Source organism: Eleginops maclovinus, chromosome 3, assembly GCF_036324505.1.
Source record: "Eleginops maclovinus isolate JMC-PN-2008 ecotype Puerto Natales chromosome 3, JC_Emac_rtc_rv5, whole genome shotgun sequence".
Taxonomy (NCBI): Eukaryota; Metazoa; Chordata; class Actinopteri; order Perciformes; family Eleginopidae; genus Eleginops; species Eleginops maclovinus.
The window spans coordinates 19,823,727-19,840,769 of NC_086351.1; the positions used below are offsets into that span (position 1 = coordinate 19,823,727).

General features: G+C 39.2%; 1 protein-coding gene across 15 annotated transcripts in view; it reads right to left on the reverse strand.

The window, feature by feature from the left end:
* LOC134861332 (plectin-like) overlaps nt 1-17,043 on the reverse strand; it is a 133,255-nt gene that overhangs the window by 14,301 nt on the left and 101,911 nt on the right. For all 15 annotated transcript variants that reach the window (XM_063878455.1, XM_063878454.1, XM_063878452.1 and 12 more), the window contains 24 exons: nt 15,654-15,769; nt 15,451-15,554; nt 13,870-13,989; nt 12,567-12,662; nt 12,344-12,471; nt 10,757-10,850; nt 10,247-10,401; nt 9,528-9,849; nt 9,357-9,434; nt 9,106-9,267; nt 8,834-8,938; nt 8,122-8,217; nt 7,907-8,032; nt 7,618-7,770; nt 7,361-7,515; nt 6,631-6,757; nt 6,018-6,201; nt 4,240-4,397; nt 2,899-3,077; nt 2,674-2,812; nt 2,110-2,466; nt 1,919-2,002; nt 1,706-1,810; nt 755-853 (listed from right to left, as the gene is read on the reverse strand). In XM_063878455.1, coding sequence (XP_063734525.1) covers nt 755-853; nt 1,706-1,810; nt 1,919-2,002; nt 2,110-2,466; nt 2,674-2,812; nt 2,899-3,077; nt 4,240-4,397; nt 6,018-6,201; nt 6,631-6,757; nt 7,361-7,515; nt 7,618-7,770; nt 7,907-8,032; nt 8,122-8,217; nt 8,834-8,938; nt 9,106-9,267; nt 9,357-9,434; nt 9,528-9,849; nt 10,247-10,401; nt 10,757-10,850; nt 12,344-12,471; nt 12,567-12,662; nt 13,870-13,989; nt 15,451-15,554; nt 15,654-15,769 — 3,442 coding nt within the window. The remainder of the gene's footprint in view (nt 1-754; nt 854-1,705; nt 1,811-1,918; nt 2,003-2,109; nt 2,467-2,673; nt 2,813-2,898; nt 3,078-4,239; nt 4,398-6,017; nt 6,202-6,630; nt 6,758-7,360; nt 7,516-7,617; nt 7,771-7,906; nt 8,033-8,121; nt 8,218-8,833; nt 8,939-9,105; nt 9,268-9,356; nt 9,435-9,527; nt 9,850-10,246; nt 10,402-10,756; nt 10,851-12,343; nt 12,472-12,566; nt 12,663-13,869; nt 13,990-15,450; nt 15,555-15,653; nt 15,770-17,043) is intronic.

The window sequence follows — 17,043 nt, forward strand, 5'->3', positions numbered from 1 at the left end:
TTTAATGCTCAAACAACTTAAGCATTCATCATGGCAAAGCACTGGCAAGCAGTTAAGAGAAGCAAAAAAACAAACAATAACATTAGGGTTAGAAAGAAAGGTAAAACTTAAAACTTGTGTTAATTTGGAGGAAAAAGGAGAGCTGAAGGTCATGATAACCAGGCTGAAATATAGAGTCACTTTTATTCTAACTTCAGGAAATGAAGTAGCCAGAGGGAGAGGAAAAAGAGAAAAATGAAGTGAAAGAAATAACCCCTAATTTTAAATCTACAATTTAACAAAACACAATGAATGGAGATGCAGTATGAACTAGAAACACACAGTGTGCTGTAGATATTTTCTAGGTTTAGAATGTAATAGCTCCCAGTTGAATATGTTTTATATTGTTTTCACTTTAATGTAAACACACTCCAACCTTACGCTCAAACTTTTTTGCAGTTCATTTTTTAAACTAATTTCTTAACCCTTGGTTTTGATTTAACTTCTGAAGAAAAGAGTTCTTCTCTCGCCCTAGATCAGCTACAGTATGCCAATATTTCAAGCGTAACCAGTGCAAAGGAACCATTTGTCACCCGTACATCAATATCTTGTGTGTGTGTGGGTAATGTGTGCGCGTGACACACAGTGCGTGCATGCAGGCAGTACGGGTGATCGGCGGGTAATCGCGTTTGTCGGTTGGTTGATTATTTGTTTGGTTGGTTAGATTAATGTTAGAATTTAGTTTGTTTGGGATCCTCAGCCAGTTGTCACGCACCTCCTCATCCTCCAGGCGGCGCTGCGTGTCGGTGATGAACTTGATGTACTGACTAGTCAGCGTCATCAGCTCACTGTACCGGGTCCTCAGGGTTACATACTGATAGAGGGAGAAAATAAACAAAACGTTTACAATTTCAGGTCAATGCAAATGTCTTTCACAGTGAATTCAGTGCATAGCAAAGTTGCTCTTATCCGATGGTTTATTATTTTCCACCTAAAAACGTAGGTTGTTTTGGTACGGTTACCTCATCACTTCTTGGAAAGATTTACAAAAGTGTAACCTAAAAATGTCTTGTCCTCAAGATTAAACCTAAAATGTACCTAAAGCCTGATTGTAACCTCAGGAGGACTTTTTTTGTGGGATTTAGGAATATACATTTAAATCCTTACCCCTGCACATGTTGTAACCAAGGCTAGATTTCCCTGCAGATTTACTACCATATTGCTAAAAGGGATTGAGAATTACATGGACAAAATTATTTCTGATTAAAAGAATGGGGGGGGGGGTACTGTATTCTTATATCAGTGTATTATCTTCCAGCCCAAACTGGCTTACAAGGCAGACTATTGATTTTGGGCAAGACCAACTATAGAAGTTATACGGAAACATGAATAGTATATTCTGTATGCTTTTTTACTTGACATCCACTCAAACTGATTGATCATGTTTATGTGTATTATTCAACTAGTTTGCCGGATTTTTTAGCTTTAGAAATAAGCCTTAATTTTACCATTCAATCAAACTTCTGATCTCTTATCAAATCAAAATAGTTTGTGATGGTTTTTTCTGCACTTTCTACACGCTATCACATAGGCCTAAAGTAGCTAATAACTCATTTATTCAACATCTCCCAGGTCAAAGAACAAGCTCCCAGCAGGGACACTGCTACGTCCTACCACCTGAGGGACATACCAAGATGTATCCAACATTGGTTCTAAAGACACCAACCTCCTGAATGATGTTGTCAGAAGCAGAATCCATTTTGGTTTTCTTCAGGGGAGATGCATGGGGATCCGCTTGAGCATTGTAGGCGACCAGCTGGAGTTCATAGTCCTATTGGAACATTTTCCATACATCAGTTAGTCAACAAACACTATTTCAAATGCTCCAAATTAAAGTCTTTACAATATTTAATGCAAAATAGTGTTGTTCCAAGCTTACCTTAATAGAATTGATGTATGCTTTGGCATATTTCTGACACTCATCAACGTTTTCCTTGTTGTTCTCAATCTCCTCCAGCAGTTTCTGTGTTGAGTAAAAGTTTGTTTTGGAGTTCAGTTCCCTAGTTTCATAGTAAGAAAATACATAATAGTGCTAAAAAAAAAGGAACTCTTGTAATATCAAGCGGGTACCTTCTCCTGCGACAGTTGTTCTTTCAGAGTCTTGCTGTCGGTGATGGTCACAGCTTGGATCTTCTCCTGCCTTTCCTTGGCGTCAGTGATCCAGCGGATCAGCCAATCGTAGCTCTCGTGATAGTAGCCGACCTGGCGGCCGAGCAGCTCCAGCTCCCTCTGGCGAATTTCCATCTGGCTGAACACGGCCTTCCAGCGGTCCTGTAGACCAGACAGGTGCTGGCGGTAGTGATCCAGCTCGATGTCACGCTCGCTGTGCACACGAGACATCTTTTCGCTCACTGTGGTGGCCTTCTGCAGCTCTTCTTCCAGAGAGTCAAACACTGGCTGTTTGCCCTCAGCCTCAGTTCGCATTTTCTGCAGATTTCATACAAAAAAGAAAAGCGAGTCAGCAGTGAGCAACATTTAAAGCTTCATTTGAAAACCTCAATATCAAATGTGAAAAAATAAAATACTTTAGATACAGCCCTTGAAAATATACAATCACTGAAAGAAATGTCGGCCTCTTACAGATGTTGTATTTCTGAACCAAGAGAAATGGTAAAATAATAGTATGCTGTCTACCTTGAGCTTTGCTCTGTAACTCTCTACTTCCTTGACGTCGCTGGGCACGGTGTGGACCTCGCGCAGACAGTCCTCGTACGTCTTGAGCACTCCCTCAGCACCCTGCGTGTTACGGATCACCATTTCAACAGTCTTCAGCCTGGGGGAAAGAGACAATAAGTAAATAGTAGTAAGGCATAGTCTCTGGTGCATTCTCTGAAGAGAAGCTGGCTGGTGTGGACTCACTTCTCCAGATAAACGGAGGAGAGCATGTGGGCGTGATCCATCTTCTGCACGGTGAGGTCGAGCTCTGAGCGTAGGACGGGAGCTGAGGCAGACTTCTGAGGGGAGGCCAGCACCTCTTCTGTCTTCACTGAGACATTATCAAGGTCCTTCTTGAGGCTCTCGAGCTTCACCTGGCATTTCTGCACAACAGAAGACAACAAGAATTAGCAAGACCTAAAGTCTTCAAACACGTTAAACACCAACTGACAAAGAGAAAACAAAAAGCCTGTTATGAGGAATAGATTGTTTAAAAAAGCTGCTATTTGGCACCTATAAAATGTCCATCAAATTATGCTGGATTTCTCTTTGCAGGAGTTGGCCAGATGTGCTGCACAACATTTTAACTTTCTCAGATCAGCAGGGACCTGAGCAACTGTACAATCTCTCTGAACTACATACAAATAGTGTGCACTGTACCTAAGAAAGAGATTATGAACATCTTTTCTTCTTTCAACCAATGCTGCCTATTATTTCGCTCTATTATTATCATTGTACCATTTTACTTGACCTTAGTGTTGAAGATATTGGCCTATCAGACTTATATGAAAGTTAACGACGATGCAGAAATGACTGTGCTCACAAATTGTCATAAGGGTCAGGCATATAGGGACATTTGCTCCTGACAAATACCCATCATTCAGATATACTACTGTATGTTGAAATCTTTCTCTACACTAAGACTTGTGGAATTTTGTATAGAGGATAATACTATGCATTAGAGAAAAGTCAAACCAATGCTGAACTGCCTTAAACTTGCATTATTTCAAATGACCAGCAGGGGGCGACTCTACTGGTTGCAAAAAGAAGATAAGATTGTATTGAAGTCTACTCGAAAATGACCCAACTTATCACTTCATTTATACTTCACTGTAATGTTGCAGTCTTCTATTGTCTCCTAATGTCCTATTAATATGCTAATGTGGTGTAATGAAATTGGAACTTCTTTGCAGAGAACTATCCACATACTTCAAATGTGTCCTACTTCATTGAGAATAACTGTATGCATTATAGACAATGTAAAAAGCTGAAACAAATGCAAAGCTATTCTTTTAAACGACAAGCAGGGTTTGTCTCCACTGTTTGCAAAAATAAGTCCAATTGTATAGAAGTCTATGAGGAAAATACCCTAACTCTTACTTAGTTCATTGTCAACTGAGCAGTTGTAGTGGAAGTCTACAAAGAAATATTCCTAATTCTCACTAGATGTATTGCCCAGTTTACAGTCTCCTAACAGTCTGCTAGTCCTATTAATGAATATGTCATGCAGTGTGATGAATATGGTCACAACACTATATACAGTACCTTCTGGTCTGTTGTCTTCTGGTTACATTCCTTCAGAGGTTCCTTCTCCACAGGTTTACGTATGCGGGCCAAAGTGGAAGTCTCGCAGTCCTCTATACGCACCCGCAGATCCTTGATCTCAGAGATGTAGTTCTTGCACAGAGTCTCATTCTGCTGACCTGTGAAGCATCAGATGTGTTATTTCAGATCAGCAGTATAACGTTTGTAGTTCCAGTGTTGGACTCTAATGAAGTACTTAGGTACTTAGTAGTAGTAACTTAGGGAAGTTTGGTTCCTTTTATACTATTCTAAAGTTGTACTTCACTACATTTTGGAAGCTAAAATGTAACTTTTTACTTCACAACATTACATGACAGATTTAAAGAACGATAAGCTAGTAAAAAAAGTATAAATATACTAATAAATAGGATAAAATATTAAGCAGCAGTATACAAAGTAATTCAAATAGGCACTATCATTTCCATCTGTGGTTAACCTAATAATAGTATACTATATTTCTATCTGAAATAGCCCACTACACTTTACTTTAAATGTTGGTACTAGTAAATATTGTGATGCTAATCATGTTTGTACTTTGAATTAAGTTAAATTATGAATGCAGGACTTTTACTTGCAAAAAAGCATATTTAACATTTTTAAAAGTATGCGAATTTAGTTCTTCCAGCAGTTCTTAGACCACGTTTGCCTAAATGGCACAGTAAGATGTGGCATGTTTCTACCAAATATTAGCTGTGCACAGAAGCACAATCATACATGCAGCATTTAATGTGTTCTGAAATATAAACACTCCATATACACACCACAGTCATAGCATAAAGAATGTGCAATTATTTTGTGCCTACATTATCACACACAAGTGGATATATCTGTATATCAAAAAGCATAGGCAGCCTAAACATTAAGTTGTGCAGAGCTGCTGAAAGAAAAGGCAACGTGGGAACCCAAACAACATGCAGTCCATCAGAACTCTACTGGAACACTTATGGTAGTACTTCTACCTCTCATTCAAAGCATGTACACACACTAACTTGGTGAGTTTTGACCGAGGTTGATCACTCACCTTTGAGCTTAATAACCATTACTCCTAAAAGGTGAATGAAAATGATACACTGTAAAGCTGCTATTCAGTGAAGGTATATTACCTTTGTTAAACCATGGAAGCCTATAGAGGACTTCATTATAATGATACATTCATTTAATTAAAATACATCTTCAAACACTCGTAGGGGCATCCCAATCCCATCATATTAAAATGAATTTAATATTCAAAGTTGTATTTTATAGAGTGGACAATATTCAAATGTTCATTCAAATTAATATACAATTTTAACAATGTTATTTTCTAATCTGTGTGGTAAATATTTATGTAAAAGTTAGGAAACATAATTCACATTTCCAAGGCTGTTTTTTTGATTTGACAAATATATTGCATGCATACATTTAAATTCAGGTAACATTGTTCAAATTGCATTTTAGTAAAAAAATAAATAATAATAATAACATTTGCATATTGGACACTGTAGAGTGGGGCATGACTTTGAATAAATAAAAGCACAAATAGCTTTCCTATATTTTCTTTGCTGTGGTCATAGAGTACCCATAAGAGCATGTGCAAATTAAAAAGCTAATTGTACTTTTGCTACATATGTGGAAAATGATAATGCTATCAGGGCCCGACATTTCTATTTTTAAGTTTATACCATGTTTAATAAAATCCCCTTTGGGCTTCCATATATATAGATGAACATTGAACAAAATAAGAGAACATTTAATTTAACCTTTCTCCATGGAGCGCAGCAGGCTTTCGAAATGCTGGGTGGAGTTGGTGTAGTCTCCCTCCACCTGCATGCGGTCGTCGGGGCCGAAGAGCTGCGAGTCCTGGCTGTCGCGCATGTAGTCCTGGTAGTGGAGCTCCAGGTTCCTCATCATCAGACGGTACTCCTCAGGCTTCATGGACTTTAACTGCACAGGTGGAGAAGAAAAGGGGGGAGGGATTCTTGATGAAGCAAACTTCAGTAGAATTCTGGTGCATATTTAGTTTGGTTGAATTAAGTACTCTTAGTTTGGAGTCTGTTTTATTTCGTGGAGTAAAATACACAGAATCCTTAAAGCACAAACAGAACTGCTTTGTTGTTAATTGTATCACTATGCCACTTTTTTCAGACATGCCATAATTAAATGTGACTTCAAACAGCACTTCTTTTTAGTTAGAAGCCACAGTTTAACCTCCCTAAGCACATTTTACTGAAACATTTATATTTTTTGAAATCAAATACTATTTTTTTTGTGTTGTTCTTTCATTTTCCAACACCAACAACCAACATTTACGCTTATTTTGGAACATATCGCCTATCAAAGGCATTTTTTTGCATAAAGGTGGTTCATGCTCACCATGGTGATGTTCCAGGAGCGTATCAGTTTGAAGTCTCTCATCAGATACTGCCATGACAGCAAGCTCTTCATGTCTATGTGGAGCGTCTGCCACATGGTAACAATCTGCTGATAACCTGTATCCAGACTGGAGAGGAACAAAGAGAGTGCAGCAAATTAGGAAACATTTGGCACTTCTGAGGTGATACCTTGCCATTTATTTTGTGTGATATATCTAAGGAAAAAAAATGCAGAAATGACTGTCTTTAAAGGAATGTGTGACCCAACAGATTAATATTTGTATATCAATTGCTAAACCTGTGTTACCATGAAATCCACAATAAGAAAATATTAGAAATGTAGTGAGCCTGGATAAATTACACATTTGCTGTTGTAAATCTTTGCTTTGATCTACTTCAATGCATCAGAAATTGTATCCGTTTTTTCTCCTTCTTAATAGAGGAATGCGGGAAAAGCAACGTTATCATCATTAATTAAAAGGTAATACGTTGGTGAGTAACTGATCTACCAACAATGTCATTTTGTGGGTGAGGTATCCATTTAAATCAATTATCAGTTAAAGGTTATCTCTAGCGTTACATGTTTCCTAAAAAAGAAACACATTTTCCACAAACCCTGCTGTTTCAGGACTATACGAAACAAATAGTTTGAATGATGGTCACTATCTTCTTGTTGTATTACAAAAGCTACAGGGGAGTTCAAGGCTCTTTCTGTTTCGCTGTGTTCTCACCTGGACACGCTGTCCACCGCCTCCTTGTTGACCGGAGGCACCATGAAGCAGACGGAGGGCACCACCGCCTCGTCTCCTGAGCGGTTCAGCACCTTCCACTTGAAGGGCTGCGAGTTGTTGAGGAGCGCGCACTCGTCTCCTTTGTGCACAGTGATCTGAAACACACCCAACAATCGATACATTAAATGCAAAAATAGGACATGCTAAGGTTGTGTGATTAGTCTGAGGACTCTGCTGGGAAATAACACTTTACTGACCTCCTGTTGCTTGAAGTCACACACAGCCTGGATGGGCAGTTTGCCTTTGATGGAGGTGGTGGGGTTGCGTGGCTTCAGCTGGATGATGGACTTGGCTCTCTTGTTCAGACTGGTCGCAAGAGTCTTGTATTCATTCAGCTGTTCCTTCTCCTCCTGATGAAACACGGGTAAACAGGAAATAGATTAGGAAAAAATCTTTCTAGGTTTGCAATGGTTCCTGTAAAATCTTTTTAAGATCCGGCATCATCATGTGCATGTACAGCTTTTTAGAGCGTTCATCATCACTCACCACAGCATCCTGCAGCAGGTCCTCCAGGCGTGTGGCTGTGGTGGTGCGATCACAGCTGTACTTCTTCTTCATGTTCTCTTGCATCTTCTTCATCTTGTCCTGAGCCTCTTTCACATCGGTAAAGAACTGTGTGGAGAGAGGGGGACTAAACACTTGAATCTTTGCTCTGAGTGGAATTCGAGAGACTGATTTATAATAAAATCAGAGTTCCATACCTGGTAGTATGCTGTGTTTTCTTTGAGATGAGCCTCAATACAGCAGCACAACTGAAGGATCCAGCTCCACTGAGTCTGCAGGGCGGCGGTGAAGGCCTGCAAGAGACGTGAAGACAATGTATAAGTCAAGGCAGCCTTATTAAGGGAAGAAGCTTTTGTACAGCATGTGGAGTTTTAAAGGGGCCCTATTTTGCTAATTGCCATATTTGTATTGTGTGCCTCTACTGTGACATGGTAACATGCTCTAATGTTATAAATTATTATACTGCCTGTGCTGCAGCACTTCTTTTTGCCCTCTGTCTGAAACCAGAGCCCAGTCTGATCTGATTGGTTAGCTGGCCGGCTCTGTTGTGATTGGTCAACCACTTAGAGATTTCCTGCCCCTTAGCCTATCATGTAAAAAGTATTGGAACGCTAGCCAATAGAACCACAAGTGTCACATAGTGATGTCACTCTGTCACAGAAGTAATCAAAAGAGTCAAATGGGCGCGTTTCAGGCAGGGGGGGGGGGGGGGGAGTGTGTGGGAGAGAAACTCCCTCGGGAGGGACTTGAGGATTTTAGCCTTTGTGGACCATTTATATGCACACAAACCAATACAATACACTACAGGGAAGGGAAAATCCCCCAAAAAGAATAATAGGGCCTCTTTAATGTCCAAGTTGATCTATTATAACCCATTTATATACTAAGCCTTGTTATAACAGTAATTACCTCAACAGTCTGCTTGCCAGGATGTCGATCCCTGACAAGTCTCTCTCCAATGGCCTGCAGATCGTTGACTTTCTTCTCCCTTAGCTCCAGCTCTCGCATTAGACCCTGAACAATGAAAAATAAATCTGTAAATGATCGCAATCTTGGGGGAAAAATCATGTGGATTAATTGAAATAATTCATCCAAATATCTTCCACTGTCCACTTCAGTTTCTCCTGCGTTGGGAAAAATAAAATGTTTCTGATTCAAAAACAAACTCTTTGATAACACACCGAGTAGTTGTCTTTCTTGGCCGTCATATTAGGGTTCTTGTCGCTCCAGTCGAAGTTGACCTCCTCCTCTTCCTTGTCGTTCAACCACATCAGTTCTTTCGTGGAAGCGCTGATAAAGACGTGGAGCGAATCCAAGTTCCTCAGACGGGACTTGGAAGAGTTCTGAAAGAAAAATAAACAGCCTTCAGATACTAAGAACTACAACTTATAGCCTTTCCATTCAGTGCGGGTTGATACATGAAAATATTTACCTGAAGTTTGGCATACTGAAGATCCAGTTTACCCATGTACTCTCTGTATGCGCCCCTGCTGACTGGAGAAATCTGGCTCTGCAGAAGATAGAGGAATGGTTTACTTTAAAAATCAACAGCACAGCATCATCAGCATAACATCACAGTGATTAATCCCTTCCGATGAGCTACCTCGTCAGCCCTCGCCCGTTCAATCTTGGCGCGGAAGTCCTCTATGGTCTGGTGCAGGCCTCTGTGGCTGCCCAACTGGGACTCCACCGAGGGCAGATCAGTGCCCCACTCGGCCTCGTCGATGCGAATCTGGTTCTCCTCCACCCAGATCAGGAGGTCTTTGAGATAGTGAAGGGTCACATCGTCCTTATCAGGCCGCACCTTCAAGGGGATCTGCTTGACGGTATTGGGCTTGATGACCTGGGTAATGGTAGTGGAGGACTTCAGGCGGAGGTTGTAGTCGGTGCGCAAGTTCACCAGGCGCTCATGGATGCGGTAAACCCTGTGGAGACGAGAGAATTACATACTTTTCCTATTCCTGCGACTTACTTGATCAGTTTTGTCTATAGAGTGGTGCAGGAATAAGCCCTAAAACCCTGGAATGGTTTACCCTGGAAATATCATAAATATGTATTTTTCAAAGGTTGTGTTTTCTGCAATATTTCAAGAGTCAATGGAAACATCCCAATATAATTCTGGGGCAACCCTAAAAAAAATACCTCATCATTGTATGAATGTATTGCAATGTTTTATGTCTTTTGATTTGGGTTAAGTATCTGGCACAAGGACACTTTGACATGTTGGGATCAAACTGATGATCCTCTGATTTGCAGTTGCCTATTTTACCCCTCTGCGTATAATGTTAAAATGAATTTGAATGCAGCACATTTTGCACCCACCTGCGGTACATCGTCTCGGCCTGAGGGTGGCGCTCGTCCTTAAGAACCTGCACATCGTTGAAGAGAAGGTGGATCTGGTTCTCAGCCTTGTCCAGCTCCTTCTCTATCTCTGCTGTGTGCTGAGCTGGTTTCCCTGCATTCAGCAGACGGATGTCCTGAAGGGATAGAAGCAAGAAAGCAGAAAATCCATCTCCTTTATTCAAATGTCAACTAAATGAATTTAATAAATATTGTGACAGGGATTGACACATACACATTAGCCCATGTATTGCTTGGAGGATATAGAGATTCCATTTTTGTTTTTCATTTGGAGCTTGGCACTTCATATTTGACAAATAACCTTCATAAAGTTTAGGTTGAATATTTTCTGAAATATATGATTCAACAGAAATTAATAGTAAGTATGAAATAAACCAAAGCCACATTGGTTCAAATGATGTTATTCTGGATTATTTTCTCCTTGAACAAACATAGAAGTTGTGTATTTCTAATATTAGTCTAAGGACTCACCGTCTGCAGCAGGGCCTCCAAGTGGCTGAGTTGGGTATCGCAAGACCCTGACTCCATCTGGACTTTAGTGACAATCCTCTGCAGCCTCTCAAGTCTGGATATGATCAAAAAAACAAATTAGGATCAATACAACTAATTACATTTGTCCCTGTCCCAACTTCACAGTATTAATCCCCCCTTTGCAATTCTAGGACAAAATCCCAAATCAGACAACCATGTTGCATTCAGACTACCAGAAGCTAAAGATCACTTACGGCCATGAACGGTGCAGCAAATACTCCAGTTTATGAGGGTCACCCACAAATGCCATTCCTCAACGCTTTCATAAAGACTACAGTTCCAGCTCCGAGGACCTCAGTCCTTCTCACTCTCCTATTGTCTCTATTGGAAAAAACTCTGCTGCGTCTCTGTCTCTGTCTGCTTTCTGACAAAAACATTTAGTCTGCTCATTCCACATCTCTGAATCATACACAAGGCCACTAGCCTTCGAGATGACCGGGCAATCTTGTGAAACCAAACTATCCCATTTTCCAGGCATGAAGCAACGCTCCTCTAAATACACAAGAGCATTTATAATCTGTCTCATTCTATTATATTTCAATTTAATTATATATGTTTGGGTCCTATTATGCTGAACACATCTTCTTGTGTTGATAGAATCCAAATTGATAATGACAGGAATGTTTGGCAAAACATGTTTGGCAGGAAACTGATGCCATAAATCTGCGACTAAAACATATGTGATGGTGATAAGCATTCCTAGTTGTTTGTTCAAGACACAACTTTAGTCAAAAGTCAACCAAAATGTCCACCAGTCGCAGTTTATATCCATTTCTGTCAAAAGTGTCATTGCTACATAATTTTTTGTTATATTGCCATGATTAGCGAATGCTTCCTTGAGTAATAGCCAACATGCGTTTGTGAAGTCAGAGAGACTTTAGAGCACAACAATTTAATAATTTCATCTTTGAATCCCAGTAAATGAATCAATTTTGTGGCCAATGTGAACACCTTTACTGACTGCATAGTATGATAGTATTTCATCTGTTTGCATGTTTGTCTGTTCCTATTTATTGTTATGTTGTTGCAGTTGCTCTTGTCTTTTTGTGGTTATTTGAACATCTTGCCAAAGGACTACAGTTGAAAATTAGCCTGCTGGTTAATACTGGCAGGTTTACAGAAATGTTGATCAACGTGCACTGTCCTTTAAATAAATAAATAAATGAAAGTTAATTTTAAAGAAATACCCTTTAGGTGTTTCTTAGATATTGCGTTCACACAAAAAAGTGGACGAACAAAAGACGGACAGACAACCTTGACCACATTTTGATGGCACTGAGGACTACTAAATAAATAATTGGCAATGATATATTTTTGCTAAACCTTCTTGAGCATATCTTTGTTGATGTTGGAAGTGTTGCAGGATAGCTAGCTAGCTACTAGATGTCTTTTACTTAGCAGCTTAATATTAGATGTCTTATTTATAATAAAGTATGTGCTGTAAACACAACACTCCTTGCTTAGACAAGTAGAATACAAATGTCAATCATAAATATATAAATATAGGCTTGTATTGCATATGCTAACCTCTCAAACTCTATCCTGAGCAGCCGTTCTCTTTCCAGGATGGCCATGTGAAGTCGACCCCATTCTTTCTCCACATCAAGGGGATGGTAGCCTGGAGGGACCTTCACCTGACCAGCCTGCACGGCACTCTGTGGGCAAGTGGAAAGGAGAATGCATAAGCCATAACTCAAAAGAACAGTGTAAAACAAAACACACAAGAATAGAACATTATTGGTTAGCTTGCCTCAAAGGACTGGTAGATGTGTTTAGACCGGTTCTTGTCGGTCTCTTTCACTGGCAGCTCGGTCTCCTTGAACTTTGAAAACTGGCGCCAAAGAAGCTAAAGAAAACAAAGACACAAAAATAAAATTATAATTATGTTTCTAACATGGTAGTTAGGTTTTATTCATTTAAACAATTTACATTTTAGCCCCTCAAAAATGTGCTTTTGTTCCCGAACAAAAATACTCTTCCTTTTGAGAACAAATCCTGACACCTTGACTTAAATTGTGTTACATGACACAATGTTGTACTTGTGTGAAAATGACCTTGGAATCCTAATTTTGTAAACAGAATGATCACATTAACACATCACGCTACGGTGAGTTCACAGTGACTTGCTGTCCTCCATTTGTTCCTTCACATGACTGGTGTTAACTGAGTTTGAATTTGTAGTCAAATAACTTCAATATCTGTATTATTTAAGTAAAATGTTTCTTACTCTCTAACCAGACAGAACTGTGTTAAAGCAGGACAAAATCGCTACTTTTGAGATGCTTTGTGGAAGACTATTTGACTTCAAAAGAGAATCAAACCAAAGGGTTGCACTATGCTTTTATTTGCAGCAGACACAGGGAGTGGCACAGTTGTCATTCTCCTTGGGATTATGCTATTATCTGCCTTTTGGCTGCATTTTCCCAGCACTGCCCCACCCACTTTACGGCACAACAACTGCAAATACAGATGCCTTTATCTGCTTAGATAGACATTATATAAATGTGTTTTTTGATCTAACAATATAAATATATTATTTTTTACAATAATAACACATTCACTTCATTACTTTGATATAACTTTACATGACATACTTCACTTTAAGCAGCCAAACCCTTTTAAACTGTGCAATTCAGCATTAATATTGTAATATAAGTATTGCACAACTGTATATATTGTAATATACTGTACATGTTATACTGTAGGACAATGTTCACAATTTTACTTCTTTTGTTTATAAATATTAAACATGTTTGTTACTTCAACTTGTTATGCTTATATTATTATATGTACTTTTTATTTTTACTGCAGATTTTAACTTTAGCTTCAGTTTTTTTTCAGATTTTTTACTGGTTTCTTTTATTCATCTGTAAATGTATTCAAATCGAGCAACTGTCACAAAATCATATTTCCCCAGAATAAACAATACATTCTGATTCTGAAAGATTTTCACAAAGAGCATTAAGGAAATATATTTTGCTCTTCATTATTGGTTGACTACAAAAATAACCAAGACAAATCTCAAGCCGAGTAAAACCAGCATATCATCTCACCTCGATCTCCTCATAGCTGGCAGGGAACTTCCTCTCCCCGAAGATTGTGACATGGTGGCGGATCCACTGGAGCAGAACAGTCACCAGCTCGTAGTATTCCTGCCAGCGCAGCTCCAGCTCCTGCAGCCGACACAGCAGAAAAACACAGTTGGGGGGTTTAACAACAACAGACAGGAGGGAACTTATTCTCCTGCGTCGCCATGTTCGATCACTCTAGCTAAACTCAATTAGGTACGGAACAATCCATGTCTTGTGTGAGTGGAAAAGGAAGCAGATTCGTGGAGAAGGGGTTAATAAAAACAGGGACAGAGGTGGAGGAGACAATGCTGAGAGACAGACGGACAGCAGGATATTTATTCAGCTCTCCCAAAGTTCCAAAACTGTGTGCAGTAATGAGAAAAAATAAGAAAATTCAAGTTAAAAACATTTGTTTCGCTAAGAACATTTTGGGCTTTTAGATGTATTTATTGTTTTTGCTATTTTGTTGCACATTTTGGAATTTCTTTCAAACAAAATTTCCACTCAGCTGATATAATACGTAAATAATTACTGCATCTAAAATACAGATGCTCAGACACTTAAGACAGAGATGCAAATTACGTATTTTATAGTATTTCACTCTAAATCCTAAATTCAAAATTGTAGTTTTATTATTATTATTATTTTAAGATTTGTTATTTTTTTTAACAAAGAACAATGGCATTACATAAACAAAATATTTCAAGGGTTTAAAATTGTAAAAAGGCTGGTTATGAACAGAACTGGGAAAGTGGAAAATACTTTCATTATTTAACATTTTAATGGCGTCTTCTATTAAGCATTATTAGTTGATTAGATTTTTGGGAACATAGTAATACATACATTTTTAAAGGGAGGTAAGGGTTAAAATTAGGACTTGAAATCCAACAAGAAATGAAACGCCCCAGCATATCATTATCGGCGTGAATACACCACCACAGCCATAGTTTGTGTAAACAGATAATACGTGATATAGGAGCATAACCCCTTTGGCTTATGCAGTGTTAAAACCACAGGTTGCTAATTTACCATTTATACAATTTCACAACTCTACTCTATTTATATGTTTGCTTTTCTGGGAGCATTATAAAACAGGGCGAACAAAAGCTTTCTTATAAGCAGAGTCACAAGCCTCTTCAGGTTGGATTAAATCTGATCAAGCAATCAAAAGAAAAAAAATGATAGCAAACATTTTTGTATTTTAAACTTGCATTAAGTTTTTAGCTTAAAGGGACAGTTCGACCCAACATTTTACTACACCCATCAACAAGTAAAAAATAACCTTTCGCTACAATTAGATGCAGTTGGCGTATGTTGTTCAGTAGAAAGAATAAAGTCCTTACAGTACATGAACCGGCTCACAACGTGTTCTGTAAATTATCTTGCATAACAGGATTAGGATTTGTAGGAGATATTGCCCTTGAGTTTTTAAAATGCATGTTTTTGCTGTTTTGAGCGCAGAAAGCCAAGTGCCATATATGTTTTTATTTATTTCGAAGTGAATTTTCACTTTTTAAATTAGGCATAAACTATGACTCGCTGGATGGAATAAGTTTTGCTCACGCTAGATCTGGCGCCATCATGCACATCCATCCTAGGCATGACATCATACAGGGATGAAACGTAAGTGATGATGGACTTCTCGTCAGGGTGTGGGACATCCACGTCTGAAAGTAGAAAAAAAATGTCAGTATCTTAAAGTATTATCACAGCAGAGCACATCAATAACTGGTATTTCAGATGAATCGACTTTGGCCCAGTATTACCCTCTGGGTCCAGGAGGCGGGTCACTCCCAGGTCTCTCTCCGCCACACTAAAGGCTTGCTCCAGGTTCTCTTGGTTGGACTGTTGGTACACTCTGCCCATGTCAATGAGTCTGGGACTGTGGGAACACAACAATAAACAATTGATTACCAACTGGGTACATGAAGGTGTCTTCGTTATAGTTATATTCTAATATAGTTCCCATTGCAACAGTTCCATTGTAAATTTGATCGCATGTATAAGTGTTCAAGTCTGTGCATATGTAGTGTTGTATTTCGGCCTCAGAAATACAGATTTACTCTAGGGAAATGAAAAAACTGTCTTCTAAAAGGATACAATTCTGAAAAATTGGGACTGAAGATCTGGACTGAAGTTGGGCAAAAATATGAATACACAACATATTTTGATAGATTCTTTGACTTCAATTCATCTTTACTGGTGTACTTTCTCAAGGTAGGGTATGGTATAACACAAACAGCAGTGGCTATGCTTTTTAAGACCTTCTGCCAATGGTTGCATGCTATTTAAAAGCCCACTTATTATCTCTCTGATGGACCGGTACGAGCACCTCCCTTTTTTGCCTCTGGGTGTTTAAAATTCTCTGGCAGATGTCATCTAAAGGTCAAATGAAATGTAGAGAGAAGCTAACGTAATCATGATGACATATGTGAATTAGGTACTCGCCCACAATTTGAATGCGTGAACAGACAAAAGGTCACGCATTGCAGAAACTCATCTTTAAGGCATGCATATTTGTCTTGAACAGAGCTTTCATAAACATTATTAAATTCACAAATTCAAATATGCAATGCATATCCTGGCAGTACTGATTTTGCCATTTACTAAGCAAATACAATATGTTGACAAAAAAAGCTTCATACGCCTCTCTGATGCATAAAGTGGAACGTCCTGCATTACATCCATGAACCGGAGAAGCCTCCACATGGCGGGTTTCTCGGACAAAGTAATGCTTTGTTGGCCTAGAGGACAACTTCTGTCCCTCTTTTACATGAAAGCTGTTGGACCTCCATCCGTGGCCCAGTTTGTCGCTGCCAGAGCGGGCCTCAGAGCTTTGGAAGCCCAACCCTGAGTCCAAGGAGGATCCTTCTGACGGGATATCCTCACACAACATGACAACCCGGTTATCGACATGGCTGCCGGATCCTGACCTGCCCCCGATGAAGCCCAGCCTTCCCTTCTTCTTTTTAGACTTCTTTTTTAAACTGAGCATCGTAAAAATCTACCAGATGATCCAAGTAAATACGTTAGGGGTTGGCCTTTCAGCTTCAGCTAACTCATCCTTCTTGAATCTTGAATCTTGAATCTTTAAAGGCTTGATGGTTCCACGTAAATCGATCCAATGCGTAGTCAAAGGTGTCCATAGTAATTTGA